This window comes from Coptis chinensis, chromosome 8, assembly GCF_015680905.1.
Source record: "Coptis chinensis isolate HL-2020 chromosome 8, ASM1568090v1, whole genome shotgun sequence".
NCBI classification, from domain to species: Eukaryota; Viridiplantae; Streptophyta; class Magnoliopsida; order Ranunculales; family Ranunculaceae; genus Coptis; species Coptis chinensis.
Genome location: NC_141463.1, coordinates 69940295 through 69960899, shown reverse-complemented (window position 1 = coordinate 69960899; position 20605 = coordinate 69940295). Strand labels below are relative to the sequence as shown.

At 36.3% G+C, this 20605-nt stretch overlaps 1 protein-coding gene, 2 long non-coding RNA genes and 1 pseudogene across 5 annotated transcripts; all 4 read left to right on the top strand.

Annotated features, from left to right (window-relative positions):
- The first annotated feature begins 4210 nt into the window (after nt 1–4210).
- LOC147482724 (uncharacterized) lies at nt 4211–4851 on the top strand. Its single transcript, XR_015203963.1, has 3 exons — nt 4211–4350; nt 4503–4559; nt 4676–4851. It is a non-coding gene; the product is annotated as an uncharacterized LOC147482724 (long non-coding RNA).
- A 1428-nt stretch (nt 4852–6279) lies between these two features.
- Nucleotides 6280–16602, top strand: LOC147482721 (small ribosomal subunit protein uS9m-like). The gene is made up of 6 exons (XM_086579399.1): nt 6280–6959; nt 7998–8078; nt 15854–15930; nt 16090–16149; nt 16347–16428; nt 16526–16602. Exons 1-6 carry the CDS (start codon nt 6572–6574, stop codon nt 16600–16602), a joined length of 765 nt encoding a protein of 254 aa, XP_086435525.1. The 5' UTR covers nt 6280–6571.
- Nucleotides 11199–12005, top strand: LOC147482723 (uncharacterized). Of its 3 annotated transcripts, XR_015206452.1 has the most exons (4): nt 11270–11340; nt 11425–11484; nt 11576–11737; nt 11905–12005. It is a non-coding gene; the product is annotated as an uncharacterized LOC147482723 (long non-coding RNA). The 3 variants fall into 3 exon arrangements; XR_015206451.1 differs by having other exon boundaries at nt 11199–11336; nt 11576–11999; XR_015206450.1 differs by having other exon boundaries at nt 11576–11999.
- Nucleotides 13358–14440, top strand: LOC147482722 (heat shock protein 90-2 pseudogene; annotated as a pseudogene).
- Nucleotides 16603–20605: the final 4003 nt, after the last annotated feature.

The window sequence follows — 20605 nt, the reverse complement described above, 5'->3', positions numbered from 1 at the left end:
ATAATGATGAGTCCACAAAATCCAAAGATTCTTGAAGGTAAGCCACTATTGAAGGGGAATTATTACATTAACAAGAGACATGGTTGAAGCAAAGACATCGTTGCATTTTGTTCAATTTCGAGGAAGTTCATTTTAATATGTTTAATGTGAAAACTATATATATATATATATATATATATATATATATTTAATGAACACCTTTTAAACAGAAGACACAAAAATGCTCATCCGCAAAGGAACCTCGCTTAGGAAGAAATGAAGGTGCTTTAGGAGCAAAGCATCTTTGAACGCTTCAATGAGTGGTTTAAGCTTGAGGTGAAGAAGCAGGTTTTGTTATCTAAATTTATAGAAGTTTTAATCGATGTAAGATTTTGACTTTCAATTTTTGTTTGTCTTTAGATTGAAAATGAGAAAAAAAACAAACATGTATCCGATATGTTGGATTGGCTCTCGGATGGACCTTGTTCGCGATGCTTGGAGCTATAAAGGTTATTTGATAAATGGCTACCGCTTCCACATAAAGGATGGAGAAAAAGGAACTCAAAACTCTGAGTGTCATTGTCGACTAGTAGCTTGTGTAGGGCAAGTGCTAAAGACACCGCAAATCGAGGAAGATGTGACATATTATGGTGTGATAAAACAGATAATTTTGCTAGATTATGGTGTTTTTCAGTACCCATTATTTAATTGTGATTGGGCAAACGTAGGAAATGGGATCAAAGTAGAAGAGGGATTCACATTAGTTAATCTGCATCAAAGTTTAACACACAAGCAAGACCCTTTTATCCTTGCATCCCAAGCTGAACCAGTTTTCTACTCACGAGAATCACATGACAGCAGTTGGTTTGTGGTTTTGAAAGCACCTTCTCATGGATTCCGTGATTTTGAATGTAGTACGGAGGAGGACCTTAGCAATGTGCCTGCACCACCACCTTTTGCAAGTGTGGAGCTAGTTAATGACATCGAAGGTGATGTAGAAGGCGAAGTCTATAAGCGTCAAGATTGTGAGGGAACTTGGGTGCTACAAAAAAAGAAGAAATAGTGTGTAATTGGGTTTGTTTGTTTTCATTTTGTCCATTTAGACTGATTATTATGTGGTTTTTGTTTTTGTCTATTTAGTTATTGACTTTATTATGTTTTGTGAGTGCTTCTTATAATGGTGCAAGGCATGTTGTGTTATGGTCATGATCAAATTATGTACTTTATTTTACCTAAGTGCCATGTATATGATTGTTTTGTTTTTTGCTGTACGTATTTTCTAATCTTTTCAATGCATGTGAAGAATGGCAAAGGAAAAGACTAGAGAACTAACCCCGATAAGATATTTTGATTCTCTCTCAATTTTTTTATTCGTCTTTGTATTTGTAGTAATTTAATTTTGTTTTCTTCTGTTTGTTTTGATTTTCTAGTACCAAAAAGCGGCAAGAGCTAAGGTTCAAAAGTTTAAAAGAGCACTTGTAGAAGCATCTAAGAAAAGTGGACGTGCACATTCAGGTTTGTGTATATTGTTAATTTCCACTTAGAAAAATAATTATGCTTCGGTTGTGATTGTGTCATTAAGGTGTGGTTGTAAGTATATTAAACCAATTTATTTTGTCATGTACAAGGTTCCAAAAGTCCAAATAAAGTTTATGGTAAGAAAGTTCAAGAAGTGGAAAGGTTGCCAAGGGATATGGAAAAGCTACCAAGTGAGCAACAAAATGGAAATCATGACCTGGAAATGGAAGATGATGAATGGTTGGAAAACCACTATGAAAATGACTACGAAGGAGAAGGTAATGCATCAGAAGGTTCGAATGATCTTCAGCCAACCAATACCAGGGGGCCGACAAAACTGAATCAATTGGATCCAAAAAGCTCAAAAAAACTTGTGCTTGACTTTAATGAAAAAGGTCTACCTATAGGTCCTAATTCGAACTTATACAGCAGTTACTTGGGCAAAGTAGCAAGGGATCGCGCTCCAATTGGCTATCCTACTTGGCATAAAGTAACACCTGAGATTAAGGACAAAATGTGGACTGTTATAAAGGTAAATTTCTTTATTTACATGGCAAGTTATATATTATTAAAGAAATATAGTAATATTTGTTTATGCATCTTTTTACAGCAACATTTTGTAGCACCGAACGTGCTAGAAAACAGACTTTTAAGTCTATTGGGAAGCTCAAGCGTGGGTTCAAAACAAAATTGAGATCAAGAATTTATGATGCATATGATAATGACCAAGCTAGAATTGCACATTGCCCAACTGATGTAAAACTACCTGATTGGAAAGCATTTGTTGCAAATTGTTCACGTGAAGGATACAAGGTATTCATCATACATTATATGGGTTATAAAATCCATTTTGCATATCAAGACTCATATATTATTTTTTTTGTAGAAACTAAGGAAAAATGGGAAGAAGGCGGTTCAACACCACAAGATGCCCCATACTTGTAGTCGTAAAAGGTTATGCAAGATTGGAAGATGAGTTGGTAATTGAATGATCTATTTTTGACTTGTGAAGATTTTTCCCCTTAAGAGTACTTAATATATATATGTGAAATGTTTTATATACTTGTTTTGTAGAGGCGTAAAAGGGTAAGATTGGTAAGCCCGTTACAAGAGGTAATTGTATGGGTTGCAGGCCACAAGAGGAAAAATGGAGAACCAGAAATGAGTTTGCTAAAGAGAAAATAGTATGTCGTTCACTGTTCATAAAATATTTTCTAAGATAAAAGGCATGCTTATTCGATTTCCATGCTTACTCTAGTTATATTATTTATTCTTGTTGTTGTTGTTGTTTTGTTATAGGATAAGTTGAATGAAATAGACTGTGATATAGAATGTGGAAGAGGAGATGCCCTCTCACAAGTTTTAGGTCCCGATCCTAATGGGCGGCGCGTGGAGGGGATATGGAGTTACTCCATCTACTTTGTATGGTATCCAACAATGCAATGGGAGGATGAGTGAATTGCGGGAGAAATATGATGATGTATTGGAAGAAATGTCTTCTATCAAGAAACTTGTTGCCAAACTATTGAATAGTGAAGAGGTATTCCAATTTGTTTGGGGATTCCATATATACTTTTGTTTTGATTTACTAACATCAAAATTATTTTCAGCCAAACCATTCGATGCTTCAACCTTCTCCGAGGTGGCAATGAACCCTCAAAGTCCATCTTCCCAAAGCAATCACAATCTGAATTCGTATGTATACAATGTTGGATTCTATTTTTTTTTTTTTTAAATTTCAAATTCCTAGATTTACATTTATATTATTGTTTCCTTATATGTTTTCGTCAGAGGACGGACTAAATCGAAAGATGTGTCTCTTGAAAGATCTCTTGAGGGTCGACGTGACCACCAAAGTCCATCCGCCCCAAGCAATCAAAATTCAAGAAGTTTTCCATGTTAAAATCCTATTTCATTAAATTTGAAATTTTCATTGCTTTTTTATTTTCCCTTTCATGTTTTCGTAAAGGGTGGGGCTAAATCCAAAGTTGTATCTATGCAAAGACCTACTCATCGGGCTCAACGTGACCATCAAAGTCCATCCGCCCAAAAGCAATCAAAATCTGATTTCCGTATGTTATCCTTGCTAAATGCTATTTCATTTAACATGTGAATTTCTAGAGTCATGTATGTATATCTTTTTGTTTTCATACAGTACTAAATCCAAAGTTGTGAAGTGCAAGTTGTTTAGACTTGTTCCCGAAGATGTCGTGGCGTAAAGATTGTGGTATATCGATGATCCAAAGCCAGCCTACAAGGCATACTAAGCCTTTAGGCCCGGGTTATTCAAAGGTTTCTGTTGAAGTTGCAATTCAAAAGAATACGCTGCTTGTTAGGGGGAATAACGCTTTGAAGACGATAGAAGATGTTGTCTCTAGTTTTGTGGCTTGGCCAACCAATTCCATAATTAAGTTGTGATGTGCACTCAATTTTAAGAGCTAGTCTTTTGTTGTTTGAAAACACTTAAATTTTGAAGACCTTTTAATTATGCGTGTTTGGGCAGTTGTGTTAGTTGGAATTGGACTCAATGAATGGTGAATGGTTTAGATTCTTCTACTTGGTGCTATATGTATCTGTTTTCTTTATTATTCTTTGCTTTGTTATTGATCCGTTTGCAGATTTTAGAACCCATCATTATTCATATATCCATACCGATTGTTCTCTATTGCTTCTTGCAGGCCAACACTTTTAACTCCGCCTTTGTAAAGTTGTCGCTAGCTTTACAATGCCGGTCCCAAGCCCGATAAAGGAGGAGGGGAAAGGGAAGAGTATAGGGTATTGCAATTAAAATTTTCACTTTTTAAAATATATCAAAATTTGGGAGTGAAGCAGATGATCTACTGCTGTAACACGGTATTTACTTCACCTCTTTTTGTATTTACTTTTATGTCATAACCAAATACTGTTACTCATTAGTTCCAACTACTACTTGATAATTTTTAGGAATTAGTTTGATAATTACGGTTTGCATTATTTGATTGTTCATTTGTATTTGTGCTCAATAGGGAGCTGAAGTTGTCAAGACGTACAAAACTTTGCTTGGGAGTCGAGGCTTTCGAAAAGTATGAACATGGATTTTCATGAACCTGAAATGTTTATCTTGTCGCATTACAGCTATATGTACATTTACACAAATGTGGATTCTGTGCTACTTCCGAATGATGTTATTGTACCATAGGTGCTGCTATGCTTACTTTTGAAGCTCTTTCTGAGACGTCTGAATTTGCAAGGAAGTGGGTTACATTCTGCAAAAAGTTCAATATAGAACCTCGAGCCCCTGAGTGGTACTTTTCTCAGAAGATTGACTATCTAAAAGACAAAGTCCATCCAAAGTTTGTGAGAGAACGACGTGCAATGAAGGTTTTAATCTTTTGTCCATATTTGGTTTATTTTTGTCTAGTATGTCTGCTTTCAGTTCCCAGACACAGCACACACACGCACACAGTAAGGGACCTTTTTTAATTGCAGGAGATGTATGATATAGGGTTCTTTTATGTTTTACGTTTTCTATGTATGATTTGGTTATGTATATAGAGTTAAGGAACTTTGTTAGTTACAGGAGACATGTTTCTGATGTGATTTCATAAATTACATGATATACGACTGACAAATTTATAGCCCTAGTCTTCACACTCTTCAGTATGTATGTGATCTTGGTAAATATTGGACATTCCCAACAAAGCATGTGCCCATCACAAATTAAATTTGAGGCCACACTTTACATCGGCATAGAAACCAGAATCCTTTGTACAGGAAATGTGTAATATTGGGACCTTTTTGGTTTTACGGTCTTTTATGCATGTTTGCTACTGTATAGTGTATATAGAGTTATGGACCTTTGTAAGTTACATGATGCATATGTTTTTGACCTGTTTTATAAATAACAGGATATGTAATTTTTTGGTAGGGATGAAATTACATGATGTAATACTAATAAAGTTACAGCCATAGTCTTAAGTATGTATTGTCACTAGAAAATTATAGATTAATGAGTAACATGCAATGTGTTCTCATTAGAATTAAACATGGTAAGGTGCAAGATGGCCTCAGCTTCCCTTAAAGATAAGTTTCTTTGATGTTCTTCAAAGATGCAAACCATTGTAAGAAAAAGGTGTATCTTTGCGTAAAGGTGTGGTTTGAAAGATTCACCCTGTGCCGAAACTAAGTTTACGAGCCTCCAATAAGTATGTTTCTAGGAATTTGAATTTTAAGATGAGCTGTTTTTCGGTGAGGAATTCTTTATAATATAAGTTAGTGACTTAATATAGATAAATGTCAGCACATGTTTGCTACTGTATATAGCAGTAGGATGCATATGTTTCTGACCTGGTTATATATATATATATATTTTTTGGTATTAGTGAAATTACATGGATATACGACTAAAAAAGTTATAGCCATAGTCTTCAGCATATATTGACGCTAGACAGAGTATAGGATAATGAGTAAAATTCGATGTTTTCTCTTTGAAATTAAACATGGTGATGGGTGAGGTGCTGGATGGCATTAGCTTCCGTTAATGATAAGTTTCTTTGATGTTCTTCAAAGATGCAAACCATTGTAGGAAAAGGGCATATCCTTGCTTCCGTGATATGGTTTCTAGGAACTTGAACTCTATTATGAGTTGTTTTTTGGTGAAGAATTTCTTATGCAAGTTGTGACTTCTGGAAATAAGTTTTAACTCATTTTAAATGAAAAGAAGCAAAAGTGCAGAGCTAAAATTGAATTGGTCAGTATCTTCTTGATGGATAGATATTGCCTAATTGTCCAAAACCAATATGAAGAGTTTTGTTCTCAGATAAAACTTTTTCCTACATATTGTGTTGTTCTAAAGTTGAGACATTTATGCACTTAAGCTGTGTCGTAGCTTAATAAGGCAATTTTAATTTTCATTATGGCTTTTCCTATATGAACTGCACCCCTATACTTGGCTTGGAGAGAAAATTTGGAAAATGTAATAGAATTATATTTGTTGTAAGTGCAAGTCATTAATTTCACTATTCCATTTGAACAACTGGCAGGTCCGAACCGTGCTTTTGGAGACCTGATTGCAGCAGCCGGAATAACAGATGCCATGCTAGACAGTTTGATCGCTCTGAAGGATTTAGAAGGAGTGGAGGGATTGTCCCCTCTAAGTGAAATTGAAGACACTAATTCTGAGAAAAGTCAGAAGAGCTGTACAAGAGCTGAAATAGAACGCCGGAAGCAGGAGGAAATTGACAAATCACGAGTGAGGCGGGTCGATGAGAAAGGAAGAGCTTATGGAACTGGAAGAAGGAAGTGCAGTGTAGCTCGTGTTTGGATTGAACCTGGTGAGGGAAAATTTCTTGTGAACGATAAGCAATTTGATGTTTACTTTCCGATTATCGATCATCGTGCCGACCTGCTTCGACCTTTTTGTGAGACGAAAACTTTGGGTCTTTGGGATGTCAAGTGTACTGTGAAAGGAGGTGGTATCTCAGGTGAGGTTTATTTATTTATTGCTTTTACAATTTGTCATACATATAGAGGTTAAAGTCACAAAATTCTGCATAGGCAGCCTTCTGGAAGGTTCAGGGGGTGTTTGTTTTTTTTATCGATAGCAGATATCAAATTGATACAAAGAGAGTTACATCAACACCTATAGAATTAGCCAGTAGCTAATAGGGCAGAAATGCCCACGATCCTAAACCCCACATACATGCAATGATGCAAAACTCAACACTCACAAGACCAACAAACCACCATGGTCAGCATAGGCAACCTTCAGACAAAAAAGTACAAACAAAAGCGGGTAGAAAAAGAAGCATTAAAAACAAGCAAACTGCTAAGGATGACCACCAAGGCAACACCAGTACTGCAGTTGCCATCAGACTTCTCCACCAGAAACCGTGAACGATCCACCCAATCACATGACCCTGATCTATCCCGATCATCAATTGTCCCTGTCCCACTCCTCTTCCAACCGTTCTCCAGAGTACTCCAAGTCGGGCTTTTCTTTGTTCTAGAAATGTATGGTCTCTAAGATGTGTAATGTTGTTCCAGAGATTAAAACTGTATTTCATTGTTTTTAGTAGGCGTATAGTTTAGTACACTAATTGGACGAGTAGCTCAAGATTCATGTTGTGCATTAGGAAAGTGAGAATTGGAATCATTTAATCATTGTAGGAGATACAAAGCTGGAACTTGAACTGGTTTCTATACCCTGTTTTTTACCACCTTTAGCTAATTGGATTCTTGTATTTTTGTTACATTGAGTGGATTACATGCAAGCAAGGTCATAGAACTCATCTCGTGTTTATATCCATTTCCTTTTGTGGTTTGCCTGTTTCCTAGGTAGTTTCTTTTGTAGGTCAAGTTTTAGAAGTGGGATTTCCAAGTCGTATGGACTCTTCTTTTGGAAAACTTAATCTTGTCGAATCTTTCAACTGACGTTTTAGTCTGCACATACTGATTAAAAGGGGCAAAATTATCTATTTTTTCATAAACACCTTCTATCTAATTAAGTTGTTTTTGCACAGGACAAGTTGGAGCAGTGCGTTTGGGAATCAGTAGAGCGCTGCAGAACTGGGAACCTGGGCTACGCTCAGATCTCAAAGCAGGTACTGCTTTACACTGTATATTTAAAAGAACTTCATCAAATGAAACTATCTCAAATGAGTATAGCAGACAATTAGATAAAAGAAAATTCATCAAAACATCAATAAGAAGTTGGTTTCCTATTGCGAGTGGCAGTGCATCAATGTGTGTCACGTGGGCTTAATATTGATAAACACAGTGCCTCCCATTGGTTCTTAAACTTTGCCACCTGTCTTACCCTTAATTTGATTAAACATTTCCAAAGAAATATTGAAATTTTATTATTGAGAAGTTGCACCTTCCTTTGCATAAATAAATAGTTATTTTGAAAATCCGAGTCCTAATTTTGGGAGTGTGGTTTTCCTAATTTCGATAACATAGACATTATTATTAATATTATTATTATTTGATCGGTAAAGTAAAACTACATGAAAGTGGACATTAGTTGTTAGCAAATTTTGTCGCACCTGTTTTCTCGAATTTTTATTTTATTCCCTGTGATACATAAAAGCTAATTATATATAGAAGTGTGATATATATAAAGCAGTAATGCAAGTGAGAGAGAGATTCAGTTGTAAGTAGATACACAATGAGTTTACACTTTACAATTAGCTGATAACTAGAGGGAGAGGTGGTGTACAAGTAGAAAGGGCTCCATCATCTGTCAGACCAAAATCTTATGGTGTCCAAGATTACACATGATATTGGTTCTTAAAGATTGGGAGAACCTCTATAATGCCATTCCATCCTCCAGACCCTTGTGTGGTTGGTTCACCTGTTTAAGGCTTTAGGCCTCCATGCATGTTCAGATTTAGTGACCACAAAGTATCGTGCTCCTGGTCTTATCTCCATAACCAGTATCCTAGAAGAAGTTGGTTCATAGGCTCTATCTTCTAAGGCCAAGTCCACTCTCCGTCGGTGCTCTTTATTTCTCCCACACCACTAAGTGAATTTTCTTGTTCTCTTTGGTTAAACCATATAAGAAGTCCCTCATATTTCTTTCTGTTGTCTCGGGTATTTTTATTGGAATAGTGTAGAGGAACATGTAGTGGATGCGTAGATTTGCAAGGGTGCTCTTCACATTGGATCAATCTTGTACCTTTAGACAGCAGTTTCGTTTGCCAACCTCCTAACCTAGTTTCTAATGATATGACCATGCGGCTCCATATAGACTTGAGCTTGAAGGAAACACCAAGGGGGAGGCCCTAGTATCTAGAAGGGAAATACCAACCTCATGACGTATGATCCTTGCAATGGTTTAGCAAAATTAACTCTCAATTCAGAAATGCTTCAATAATTAGGAGAGTACACTTGAGCATGAGCACTTTGACTTGTTGATCCATGAAATTGAGTGTCTTGGGCATTGGGTGTTTTGAAACAAAGAAGAGTAAGGTTCATAGCTTTAGTGATCAAGCGACTAAAAGTCTCCATTGCAATGGCGAACAACTAGGTTGATGGTCAACGATCACCCAAAAGAATGTTGTTGAAATACAATGGTCAATATATTTTTTTTATGCAAGGCTTAACATATCCCATGTGGGACATCTTAACATACTTATTCATGTTTTCAATATTCATTAGTCCTAATAAATCTTGTTTGTAGAATTTAGTTGACCTAGTTGGTTCGAGCGTCTTTGCTAAGACTAGTCTTTGAAGAGTACGCTTGAAAGAGGGATCTCATATAAATAAAAGCCTGATGACACTTGGGACTGTGATAAAGAAGCTAAGTGAAGGTGTTGAGAGCCAAGGGTAGGTTTTATTCAGTTATTCTAACACATAGATTTATTGGGATTTATCTTCTATTTCCTTACATTCTTTACCATCTGATGTAGGGGACATGTCCCATATCGTGATAGCAAGCTGACGCGCATTTTGCAACCTTCCCTTGGTGGAAATGCAAACACTGCAATCATATGTAATATAACCCTTGCACAGGTAGTCTTCTCTAAATTTACTATGGTTCTTACTAGTTTCCCTGCATAATGTAAGATAAATATATTTGGGCAACTCTATGCTTATACTATTTGCCATGTGATTGCAGATTCATCTTTGATGAAACAAAAAGTAGTCTTCGGTTGCAAGTAGAAATTACGTGTTACAAACCGCGCGTGTGAATGAATGAGGTCTTTCTGCACTTTATCTTTCATTGTTTGCATTTTCTTCTTTTCTTTGGGACCTCTTAAAGTCTCCAACTCTTATTCTTATGAATTTCTCTCTCAAAATATAATAGAGATAGAACATGTGCATGGCGCTTGAGTTGGTGTGGTGAAAATATATACAGTGAATGCTCTCCTACCTCATGAATACCGTAAACTCTTTACTACAGAGTGAGACTTACATAAAAAAAAGTTCTTCCATGCAATCTAACACGCCCTTAATAAAATTTTGTTGTAAAGTTTCTACTGCCCACTGTAAAGTCCTAGAAAGTATGTATCACTTGCAATTTTTTGACGTAAAGGTACACCACACTTAGCAATTGATGTCCCCTTGACATCTTTGATATATTATGTCTTAATCAACTAGTTTAAAAGGAAGAAGCCTTCTCTATGGAGCAGGCTTAATTTTTCAATAACTTGTACCTTCATATTGTAATTACAATTGTGCATACCCAATCCTTCTAGTACTCATGGCAGCTGGTGTGACTCTTACGAACATTGGTTTTGCCTTTAGCACAACACACCATAAGACATGTTCACATGCCTTCAGCAAGCATCATTACTCATTCATATGGCAACCTGTTGTATGCGTTAAGGTTTCAAAGACGCTTGTTGTCACATTTCTCGTTTGCCTATGACATGTAAAGGCATGCCTTTGCCACATCTTATGTCAGACATCTTTCACGCGAAAAAAAATCATAAACTAAGTTTAGTGTCTATTTAAGTGTTCATCATTTCTCTTAATTAAGATCCCCCTGGTTTTGCGGATATATTTTCTTTAACAGTTTGGAATGTCTTCTTTGGCTTCCTTCACGATTCGAAATCAGAATCCTAAACACAAACATTTCTTTTACATGGTTGGCTATTATTATGCATCATTCTACACAAGGGTGAACCATCTCAAGAGACAACACCTACCAAAACTACACTACAATACTACCCCTTGTTCATCTCAGCACCCTCATCTATAAAACACTGAATACAAACTCTTTTTCCAAACGTAATATTTTCTATTTATAGTGATTTTGGTAACAACTCCTATCATTCTTTTCTTTTGCAGATTTTGACAGATGCAGCTTTGCTGAAGCGTCAAAAGAAAGAGATTGAAGAGCTTCGAGCAAGACTGTAGGTTTGTCTTTTCTGGTACATTTCACTTTCTTTTGTAGTAGTTCCAAACATTTGCTTATGTGTGAACTTTAAATTCGTTGTATAGGGTTCTCATGCAGAGCATTTTGGAGAGGAGATTCTCAACTTGTGGAACACATTATTATAGGTTCTATTATGTTCTGGTCCACTGTATTTTTTTGTTTCCAAGAATTATGTTGGTTAACTCTTAGAAGTTCCTTCCTATATTTTGAATGTAGAGTGAACTGGAGCGAGAGCGAATAGCTTTGGAGTTGCAGGAGGAAAAGAAAGCTCAAGCCCTTAGAGAGAGAAGGTTACAAGAGCAGGCCAAGAAAATTGAAAATTTAAGCTCAATGGTGTTGAACTCAAGTGTAGATGAAAATCGCTTTACACATAAAAAGGTTTCTGGGTTTTAATGAGAATGGCGACTGATAGCAATACCTTTCATTTTCTTTCCTTTTCTTCTTCCTTTGATTTGCATTGTCGTGTCTCGTTGAACCATTGATTTGATATAATAAGATGGCCTTACTAAGTCTTTTATGAAATCGGTGATTTTGGTGGTCCATAGGGTAATGATAGGTACGTGGAATGTTGCTGGACGACCTCCGGGTGAGAATCTTGAGATTGATGGTTGGCTTTGTTTGGAAGAACCTACGATTATGTACATTCGGGTTAGTCTTCCTTGTGTTGTGAATCCACGTAGGCAGTTCTAATTTCTGAGACCTAGCATCCATCTGTTTGAAGTAAGCCCCGAAAAGTGGATTCCCGGTTTCTATGAAGATAATATGTTATAGTGTTAATTGAGGCTGAGCAATCTTCTCTTTTCTTCTTTGCATCATCACTTTCTGCAATTAAAAGGTCCTATTCCTTTGCATGACCTTTTATTGTGCCAATTTCTTGGTTCCTACCTCTTACCACCGCCGGTTGATCCAATTCATCTAGGAAAAATACTAGGATCATGCTATGTTCTTCCGTTTTTATTCTCGTTTTGAGTATGGTCGGTGTCATCAATAGTTTACCTTCACGCCTGTGTGGTTGTCTGCTTTTGTCGACCTCCAATTGTCACATTCTCGCGATCAATCTGAAACGCGTCGATCATAAAACTCTAAAGAGCACTCGATCTTCAGTATTATTCAAAACAGTTGAGTTATATTATTGCTAACGAAGTGTCGAAGAAGAAAGTTCAGAGAGAAAAGAGAGAACTGTTTAATTAGTTCCGCCCTTCTCTCACTACCCTGGGACACTTCCCCACCCTTCGGATGGGCGAACGAAGTGTCCCACCTATTGAATGACTCACGCAGAACTCAGGATTTTCATGACTATCCTGGTCGGAAGTATATCTGTCAGTGAAGTATATCTTGTTTACCACATGACTATCCTGGTTTACGTGAAAACCTTAAAATTGTTTGATTCAGCCAAACTTGACAAGCCTATTTCACCCATAGTGATATACTTTCCACTTTCATGAAGCAAAGTTTTTATTAGTACATAATTGTTGTTTTTCAAGATTTGGAAGTTGATGGTATGTCAGCATTTTTTTTCACTCCGTATGCTATTCCTTGTTAATCTTTTTATTTGCTTACCGATTTGTTGATAATTCGATTGGAAGCTGAAACTGTCATTATTTAGTTTTTTTTTTTTTTTCCCAAGAGGTGGTTCCTTTAAATGCTGGGAATGTACTTGGAGCTGAAGATAACAAGCCAATTCCTAAATGGGAGGCAATCATTCGCAGAACTTTGAACAAATCTTTGCAACCAGAAGTAAAATATAAAAGCTATAGTTGCCCTTCTTTGTAGTCAAGCTGTGGTTGATATGGTAAGTGAGCTCTTTACATTTATTTGTATCCTCGTTCTAAATCTGCCCCTGCAACTTACTATTTGTTCGATATTGTCCCCTTTAGTTTATGTGTATACACATTTAAGTTTGTAGCTATAGCTTGCAGATAGGAATGATCCAGTTTGGAAAGGTGGACAAATATCTTCACCTTGATTAACAAAACCATTGATGAACTTGAATCTGAGATGGACCACCTTGGCAGGCCTATTGCTCTTGACGCAGGGGTATGAACAATGTTATCTCATGTTTGTCCTGTAGTGACTTTTGCGTTCACTGATCTAGTTATCTGTATAATAGAGTTTTGAGTTCTTAGATCTAGCTATATCTATGAGAGCTCTATGAGGCTTACAACAAGTTCTATGAGGCTTTCTCCAAGAACCTGAAACTTGGCATCCATGAGGACTCCCAGAACAGAACCAAGCTTGCTGAATTGCTCAGGTATCACTCGACCAAGAGTGGTGATGAGTTGACTAGTTTGAAGGATTATGTGACTAGGATGAAGGAAGGCCAGAATGACATCTATTACATCACTGGTGAAAGCAAGAAGGCTGTGGAGAACTCTCCTTTCCTTGAAAGCTCAAGAAGAAGGGTATTGAGGTCTTGTACATGGTTGATGCTATTGATGAGTATGTTGTGGGTCGATTAAAAAGGAATTTGAAGGCAAAAAGCTTGTCTCTCGCCACAAAGGAAGGTCTGAAGCTAGATGAGAGTGAGGACGAGAAAAAAGAAGAAAGAGGAACTAAAGGAAAAGTTTGAGGGTCTCTGCAAGGTGATCAAGGATGTTCTAGGTGACAAGGTCGAGAAGGTGATTGTCTCGACCGTGTTGTGGATTCTCCCTCTTTGTTTGGTGATCGGTGAGTATGGTCGGGCAGACTAACATGGAGAGGATCATGAAGGCTCGAGCTCTCGGGGATTCAAGCATGGTGGCTACATGTCTAAAGAAGACCATGGAGATCAACCCTGAAAATTCTATCATGGAAGAGCTGAGGAAGAGGGTCTTGCTGATAAGAATGACAAGTCGAGTTAAAGATTTGGTTACATTCTTTGTTTGAAACTGCCCTTCTCATACGGGTTCATCTTGATGAGCCCAATACTTTCGCAACAGGATTCACGGGGATGCTAAAGTTGGGTCCGAGCATTGATGAGGGCGATCGACATCTTGAAGATTAATCGACATGCCACCATTGGAGGATGTTGATGCGAGGGAAGCAAGATGGAGGAAGTTGATTAAGTCTTCACCTATCTCATTCTAGTACTTGACATTTAGTATATTTGGGGGTATTTGGTAGTGTTTTTATTTATGTTGAGTGTTGAAACTTGAAACAATAGTCTCAATGGTAGTGATTTTGGATGGTCCGTAAGTTGTTTCATCATGTCGGTTGTAGGTTTTCGATGGTTATTTTGCTACTCGACAATTTTATATGCTAGTATACGAGTGTTTGTCTAAAATCTATCTTATATCTATGAGAGTTCAAGTTCATAACCAAATTTGCTACAACTTTACCTTGCGGGCTCATTTATATACTATCTTGGAACTTTGTCAGGCATTTGACCAAATTTTCAAGGAACATCTAGATGGAGGGTAAGCCCTTCTCAAAAGCTTTGATCTTCCCTCTATTTAACCTAGCCCCATGTCCCCACTTTGCTGATTTTTGTAGACCAAATAAGAGTTTTAATTTTTTTCATTAATCAAACTTTTCTTTATGATGCAAAGTAGAAGGAAGACGAGTTCATATTTCCAAATATATTTGAGAGACCAATTCCATCTATCTTAAGGGACTACAAAGGCACCCATTTGTCTTGATTCTGATCTCACTCAAAAGTGACACCTTTTTCTACTTGCATGATTCGGATGAATTTAATCGGTATGTCTTGTCTATTACCCTTTTATTGATATTGTCGAAATACATAATATGTTAAAACAAAGCACATTGTGATGGGTATATATGTGTTTATATAGTTGGGAGGCGGGACAAGTCTTTGGCCGTGAAGCTTATGCTTAACTTAGTCACGACTTTCAAAAAAAACAAATCACTGGTTTTGAACCCATAATTTTTACATGGACTCAAAAGTCTTCTATCGACTCCGGCTTGGATAAAGTCGAGTATGAACGATTACTTGAGATTTAATAGAGTTTTTGTCAAACCCATATATATTTACTAGCATTGTGGAACATCTCCTCGGGCGGATTTGGGCCTTCCTCTTAGAATTCTAACAGTTGTATAGTTGCATACCAATGACTGAGGCACCGTATATATGTTTCTCTGGGTAGTTTATTCTTCATAAACTGAATTGTTTCAAGTTGATTCTTGCCAAACAGATGAATGAACTAAATCCACTAAAAATTTCTACATCATGAAACTTTTTGTGTATAAAACAGATGATATTGGCTCCCCATTCTACATCGTCCGAGAGTTGTTAGTCATGGTGTTTTATGCTTAATTTAGGAGATGGAAAACAGCCTTTTCTGATCAGCATGGGTGCTATCTCTCTAAATGCCTTCTTGATTGGCTTTTTGTGTCCGTGTTACGCCTTGGCGACGAGGGACCGTATGATACATTTTTACTTGATGGGGGCATTGAGAGCCTATTGTGTGAAGTTGTGTTAGTATATTTAGAGTCCTAAAGAAGTCACTTTCACTGTTAAGGCGCTTTCTACATCTTTGGTTACTTCTTTGTCAGCTTTGGCGCTCTTCACTCTCCTCTCAAGAAAACTTAACCAAGCTGGACCTGCAGGACTGTTCGACGCGACAGCACTAGTTCACCCTCTCTTGCATAGAAGGTTACTGCTAAAATAGGTAGATCCATATTGATTTCTCATCAAAACAAAGTACATCTTTGTCCGTCTTACAAGCTAGAATAAGTTACAATGCAGGACTGTTACTCATTAGTTCTAACTACTACTTGATAATTTTTAGGAATTCATCGCAAAGGTGCTTACTCTTCCTGGAGATGGGGAGATCATGGATATGATGGAGGTTGCAAATCGATGTTGTTCATCTTTGTCGACTCTTCCATCATCGAAACTTCTAAAAATGAAAGCTGAATTTCTTAGCACAAGATGTGACATCTTCAAATATAAATATATGTTAAATCAAAATAGTATTTGCTTTTATTGTTCTTATTCTCTATTCATTTGGTCTTCCTCGCTTCATTTAACGATCACATGTTCTAGGTTGAAAATAATAGGAGTATTGAGCCTTACATCTTTGACCATGCTAATATCTCCGGGCGTGCTTTGAAGAATATTTCTCTTGGTGACTCTCCAAGGGTTTTGTTTTGTGTAAGATGGATGCGGGGAAAACTTGTTATGCTATCAAGTACATTATCATTTTGGTTTTGTTCCTTGTATAGCTTATCTTGCTTCTCATGAAGATCCGGACATTGTCAAACTATTCTTGCATGAGTACAAGTCTGCATTGATTTTCTAGTACAATGTTTAAATCTTGTAGAAAAAAAAAAAACAGTTGGTTGGTTAGGCTGTGATAGGTTCTTAGATTAAATTGATTGCATCAAGTCGGTATGTGATAGGTTCTTGGTTGGGTGATTGTGTTCTCTTTTGGCTCGGTTCGATCTGCAGATTAGATTTTGTTGGTATATGTTGGCTCGTTACAATTTTTGTATTTAGTGTAATATTTGTAATTGGAGATGATATTTGTGTGATGAATGTGATTTTTAAGATCGTTTAATCTTTATTTGATGATAAATGACTAGGAAAATTGTATTATATTGGGATGATATTGGCAATTTTATTTTATTTTATTTTTATTATTTTATTTTATTTTTTTTTAATTATTTTGATAAATGGGACATCACTTTTAAAGTGATGTATAGAGTTATTTCACATCACTTTACAAGTAATTTAGAATCTGAATGAGACATCACTTCCTAAGTGATGTTAATCGGCCTTATTGATTTCACTTAAAAAGTGATGTTAAACGTTATAACATCACTTGTGGACATCGATTAAAAAGTGATGTAACGTTATAACATCACTTGTGGACATCGATTAAAAAGTGATGCAAAGTTATAACATCACTTGTGGACATCAATTAAAAAGTGATGTGAAGTAACATCACTTATGGACATCGTTTAAAAAGTGATGTGGAAAACCCTGACTTTTCACGTCGCCACCAGTTACATCACTTGCAAAAGTGACGTCGTATATTTTTGACATCACTTATGGAGTGATTTTAAATGTCTTTTCTGTTGTAGTGCATGATCACCAGAGGCACACTCAACTGATTTGCCATGGACTCCTTGAAATTGCTTTAGAGCATATATCCTTTTTAGTTTTTCAAATCGGCCTTTGTAATATATAGTTCGCACTCATGAATAAACTAATGGATAAATGTTGTTTCTTGATTGTTCGTGGTTTCAATAATATGCAACTACTGGAGACACATAAGTAGAAAGTTTGCTTAAAAAATTAGAGGAAAGCAACTATGTTAACAACTTATGATACACAAAAATTGAATGAACAGGGGTCCTAAAAATATTGAAAGACAACAATAACATACGAGAAGTCACGACATTCCTGTGTGAAGTTCTTATACTAGGTTTGTGAAGTCGTGACATTATCAAAGCGATATACTGGAACACCCAAACAAGTGCTCTAAACATTATGCAAGATGAACTTATACTCTTAGGAGCACTAGTTTTCGAACCCGTTCTATGAACGGGGGCCGTTATATTAAATTATTATAAAAATTATAATACCTATGTGGATCTATGAGGTATAAATATTATATTGGTTTTTACTTTATTTTGTATATGTGTTGTTCTTTGTCTTTTCCAGTTCGTTTGTGTAAGTGTTATCCACATATTCTATGTAGAGGTATGAGATATGCATATTATATTTTATTTTGAGCTATGATATATGAATATTATATTGGGTTTCACAATATTTTTGATGTGATTCCTATGAATATCATTAATTAGTATATCTCGTTGTCCGCGTTAGATAATGATACTTGGCTACACTATTAATAAATTATGATTGAGCATTTAGTAATGGTTTCTTGCTTTCTATGAAAAAGTGTTAATTTTTTCAAGTTTACATCCATTATCAGCTATATTTTGTGTGTTTATGTAAATCAATTGAGAAATAATTGATTATGGACAGAATAAGAGGTGTCAATTAAAGGTGGGCTTAAAACCGTAGGATTTGAGGAGAGAAGTTATTATGGGTTGTATTATCCCACAACTATTTAGTTGTACATAGAACTTGTTGTTGATTGGAAATGATGTTATTTTTCAGTTTTTAATGTAAATGATGTAAATTTATAAAATTTTGTAATGGCTGAAAGTAATAGCAATGAACAGGCAGATTTACCTGAAAGAAATTTTATCAATGCATCTCTGTTGCTATTTATAATTATGTAATAGCTAGAGTCCTTAGGTGTATAACAAATGATATTGGACCACGCCCCATGCAATACACGATGTCGGATTAACACCAAGACTTGTAAAAGCATTACACGCATTGTATGACCCGAATGTGCTCCACGAAATGACCCCGCGGTGGTTTACCCTCAAAATTTTGGGCTTCATTCAACCGGAGGGTTACACCGGTTTTGGCTATGGCGTCTGCGGAGAAGTTGCCCTCTCTAAAAATCGAGGTGAACGAAATAAAATTTGAATTTTGGTACAACTATTCCTCCATCTCGGCTGCAAGTCCCATGGCACTCTCCCCACTAATGTAGGCTTTGATTGCGGTTCGAATCAGATTCAACCCATAACGAAACCATCCCTTACTAATAGCCAGACTCTATGCCTTCAATGATAGCCCGACATTCAGCCCTAAAGTTGGATCAATCCGATATTCTTGCATAAAGACGAGCTTAAAAACACCTTCGAATCTCTGAATGTAACCCCAATACGGGCGGTCTGGATTGCCAAAGGCAGCACCGTCGGTATTTAACTTCATAACGGTTTGCTCGGTGGCACCCATGAACATTGCTTTGTTGTGGAAGGCATCTCTCAACTTTGTTTATTAAGTTCCATGCTTTCGCATTGTAGCCACATCCCTGTTAGAAGAATTGTTGCTTGCTTTTCGACACCAATGAAAAACTACTAATGAAACTTGTTCAATACTACTTATTTTGGTTTGCATGGATATGCAAGAGTTGTAAAGTGGCAATGGAATTGCAAATATAGTCTTAGTTCTGATAAAGTTACTTCTTGAGGGTGACCTATCAAGAATCGTCATGTATATAGTATTAACAACAATATAAAAAGTGTTTTGACTCAATGTTACATTTGTATGTCATATTATTCCATGCACACATTACGTGAGGAGAAGTGGGATTAGATAATAGGTACTACATGGAGACACATTTTGCGAGGTTTTCCTCTACGTCAATTTATAGTCTTACCACACATTCTTTGATCTTCTATATATGTATAACCATCAACAATGACTGTTTGGCGTAAAACGTCCACGCACCTATCAAAATAATCGACTTTCTAGTGTCCTTCTTTGTAGTCTAAAAGCCCAATATTGTCTCATACTAACCCATTATCTCTTTTTTATGATCGTCTATATTAAAACTCTTTCATTTTCCTCACTATTAGGAAATCTTCTATAAGGAATCCAAGGTCTATAGCCATCTTCACCACGGGGAAACATTAAAGGATATTGCAAAGCCATGAATTTAGGATGCAATTCATTTATTCTCTCCAAACCTCCAACAATTATGTCCCTAAAATCATTAACATTAAATCCATCCCTTTAATTAAAGTTGCAACTTCATTTGCGGTTAAGCGGTGTATTGTCTTCCATCACTCTGCCGAAATTAATAAGTCTTAGGCGGACATCAATCATTTCATCTTCTTTAAATATGTCTCTAGCCATCCTAAAAGACTGTACAACTTTATTGTGTTGATCAAACATTTTGATCAATCCATCAACAATTGCAGGATCAGGAAGTTCATTATATTCATTGAATATTTGCATCCTATTCTTCAATTCATTTTTAGTCTTACCTATCTTCCCTCATGTAGAAATAAATTGAAACATGGATCCTTCTCCACAACATATAGAGAGCGTTGGAGCGGATGATTTTCCTTTGTTGTTTCTTTCTTCTTCCCAAAGAATTGCTCCATAGTACATACAATGAGTTGGTGGTCTAAAGTCATGAACTCCTAAAATATAAAAATTATTAGTGAATTGGGCAAACATTCGAATAAAATATCAGAATTGAAGAAAACACATACCATCACTGTTAGTATACTTGCTTAGATCCGCGATGAATTTTTTTTTCTTTTGCAAGCGTTTATTCCTTTCAGCGATATTTGTGATTTGAGATATTGAAGTCATTATCTGACGCATAACATCGTAAGATTCAAAGTACTGTTTGGCACATGTAATAAAAAATATCAAATTTCAAAAACTTTAATTAATCTTCAACGAGAATATAGAATACAATTTTA

Coding starts and splice junctions, on each gene's coding strand:
- LOC147482721 (XM_086579399.1), top strand. CDS start 6,572: ATGCTAGACAGTTTGATCGCTCTGAAGGATTTAGAAGGAGTGGAGGGA. Junction 16,150..16,346: donor AGATCATGGATATGATGGAG/GTTGCAAATCGA, acceptor CACATGTTCTAG/GTTGAAAATAATAGGAGTAT. Junction 16,429..16,525: donor TTTGAAGAATATTTCTCTTG/GTGACTCTCCAA, acceptor TTCCTTGTATAG/CTTATCTTGCTTCTCATGAA.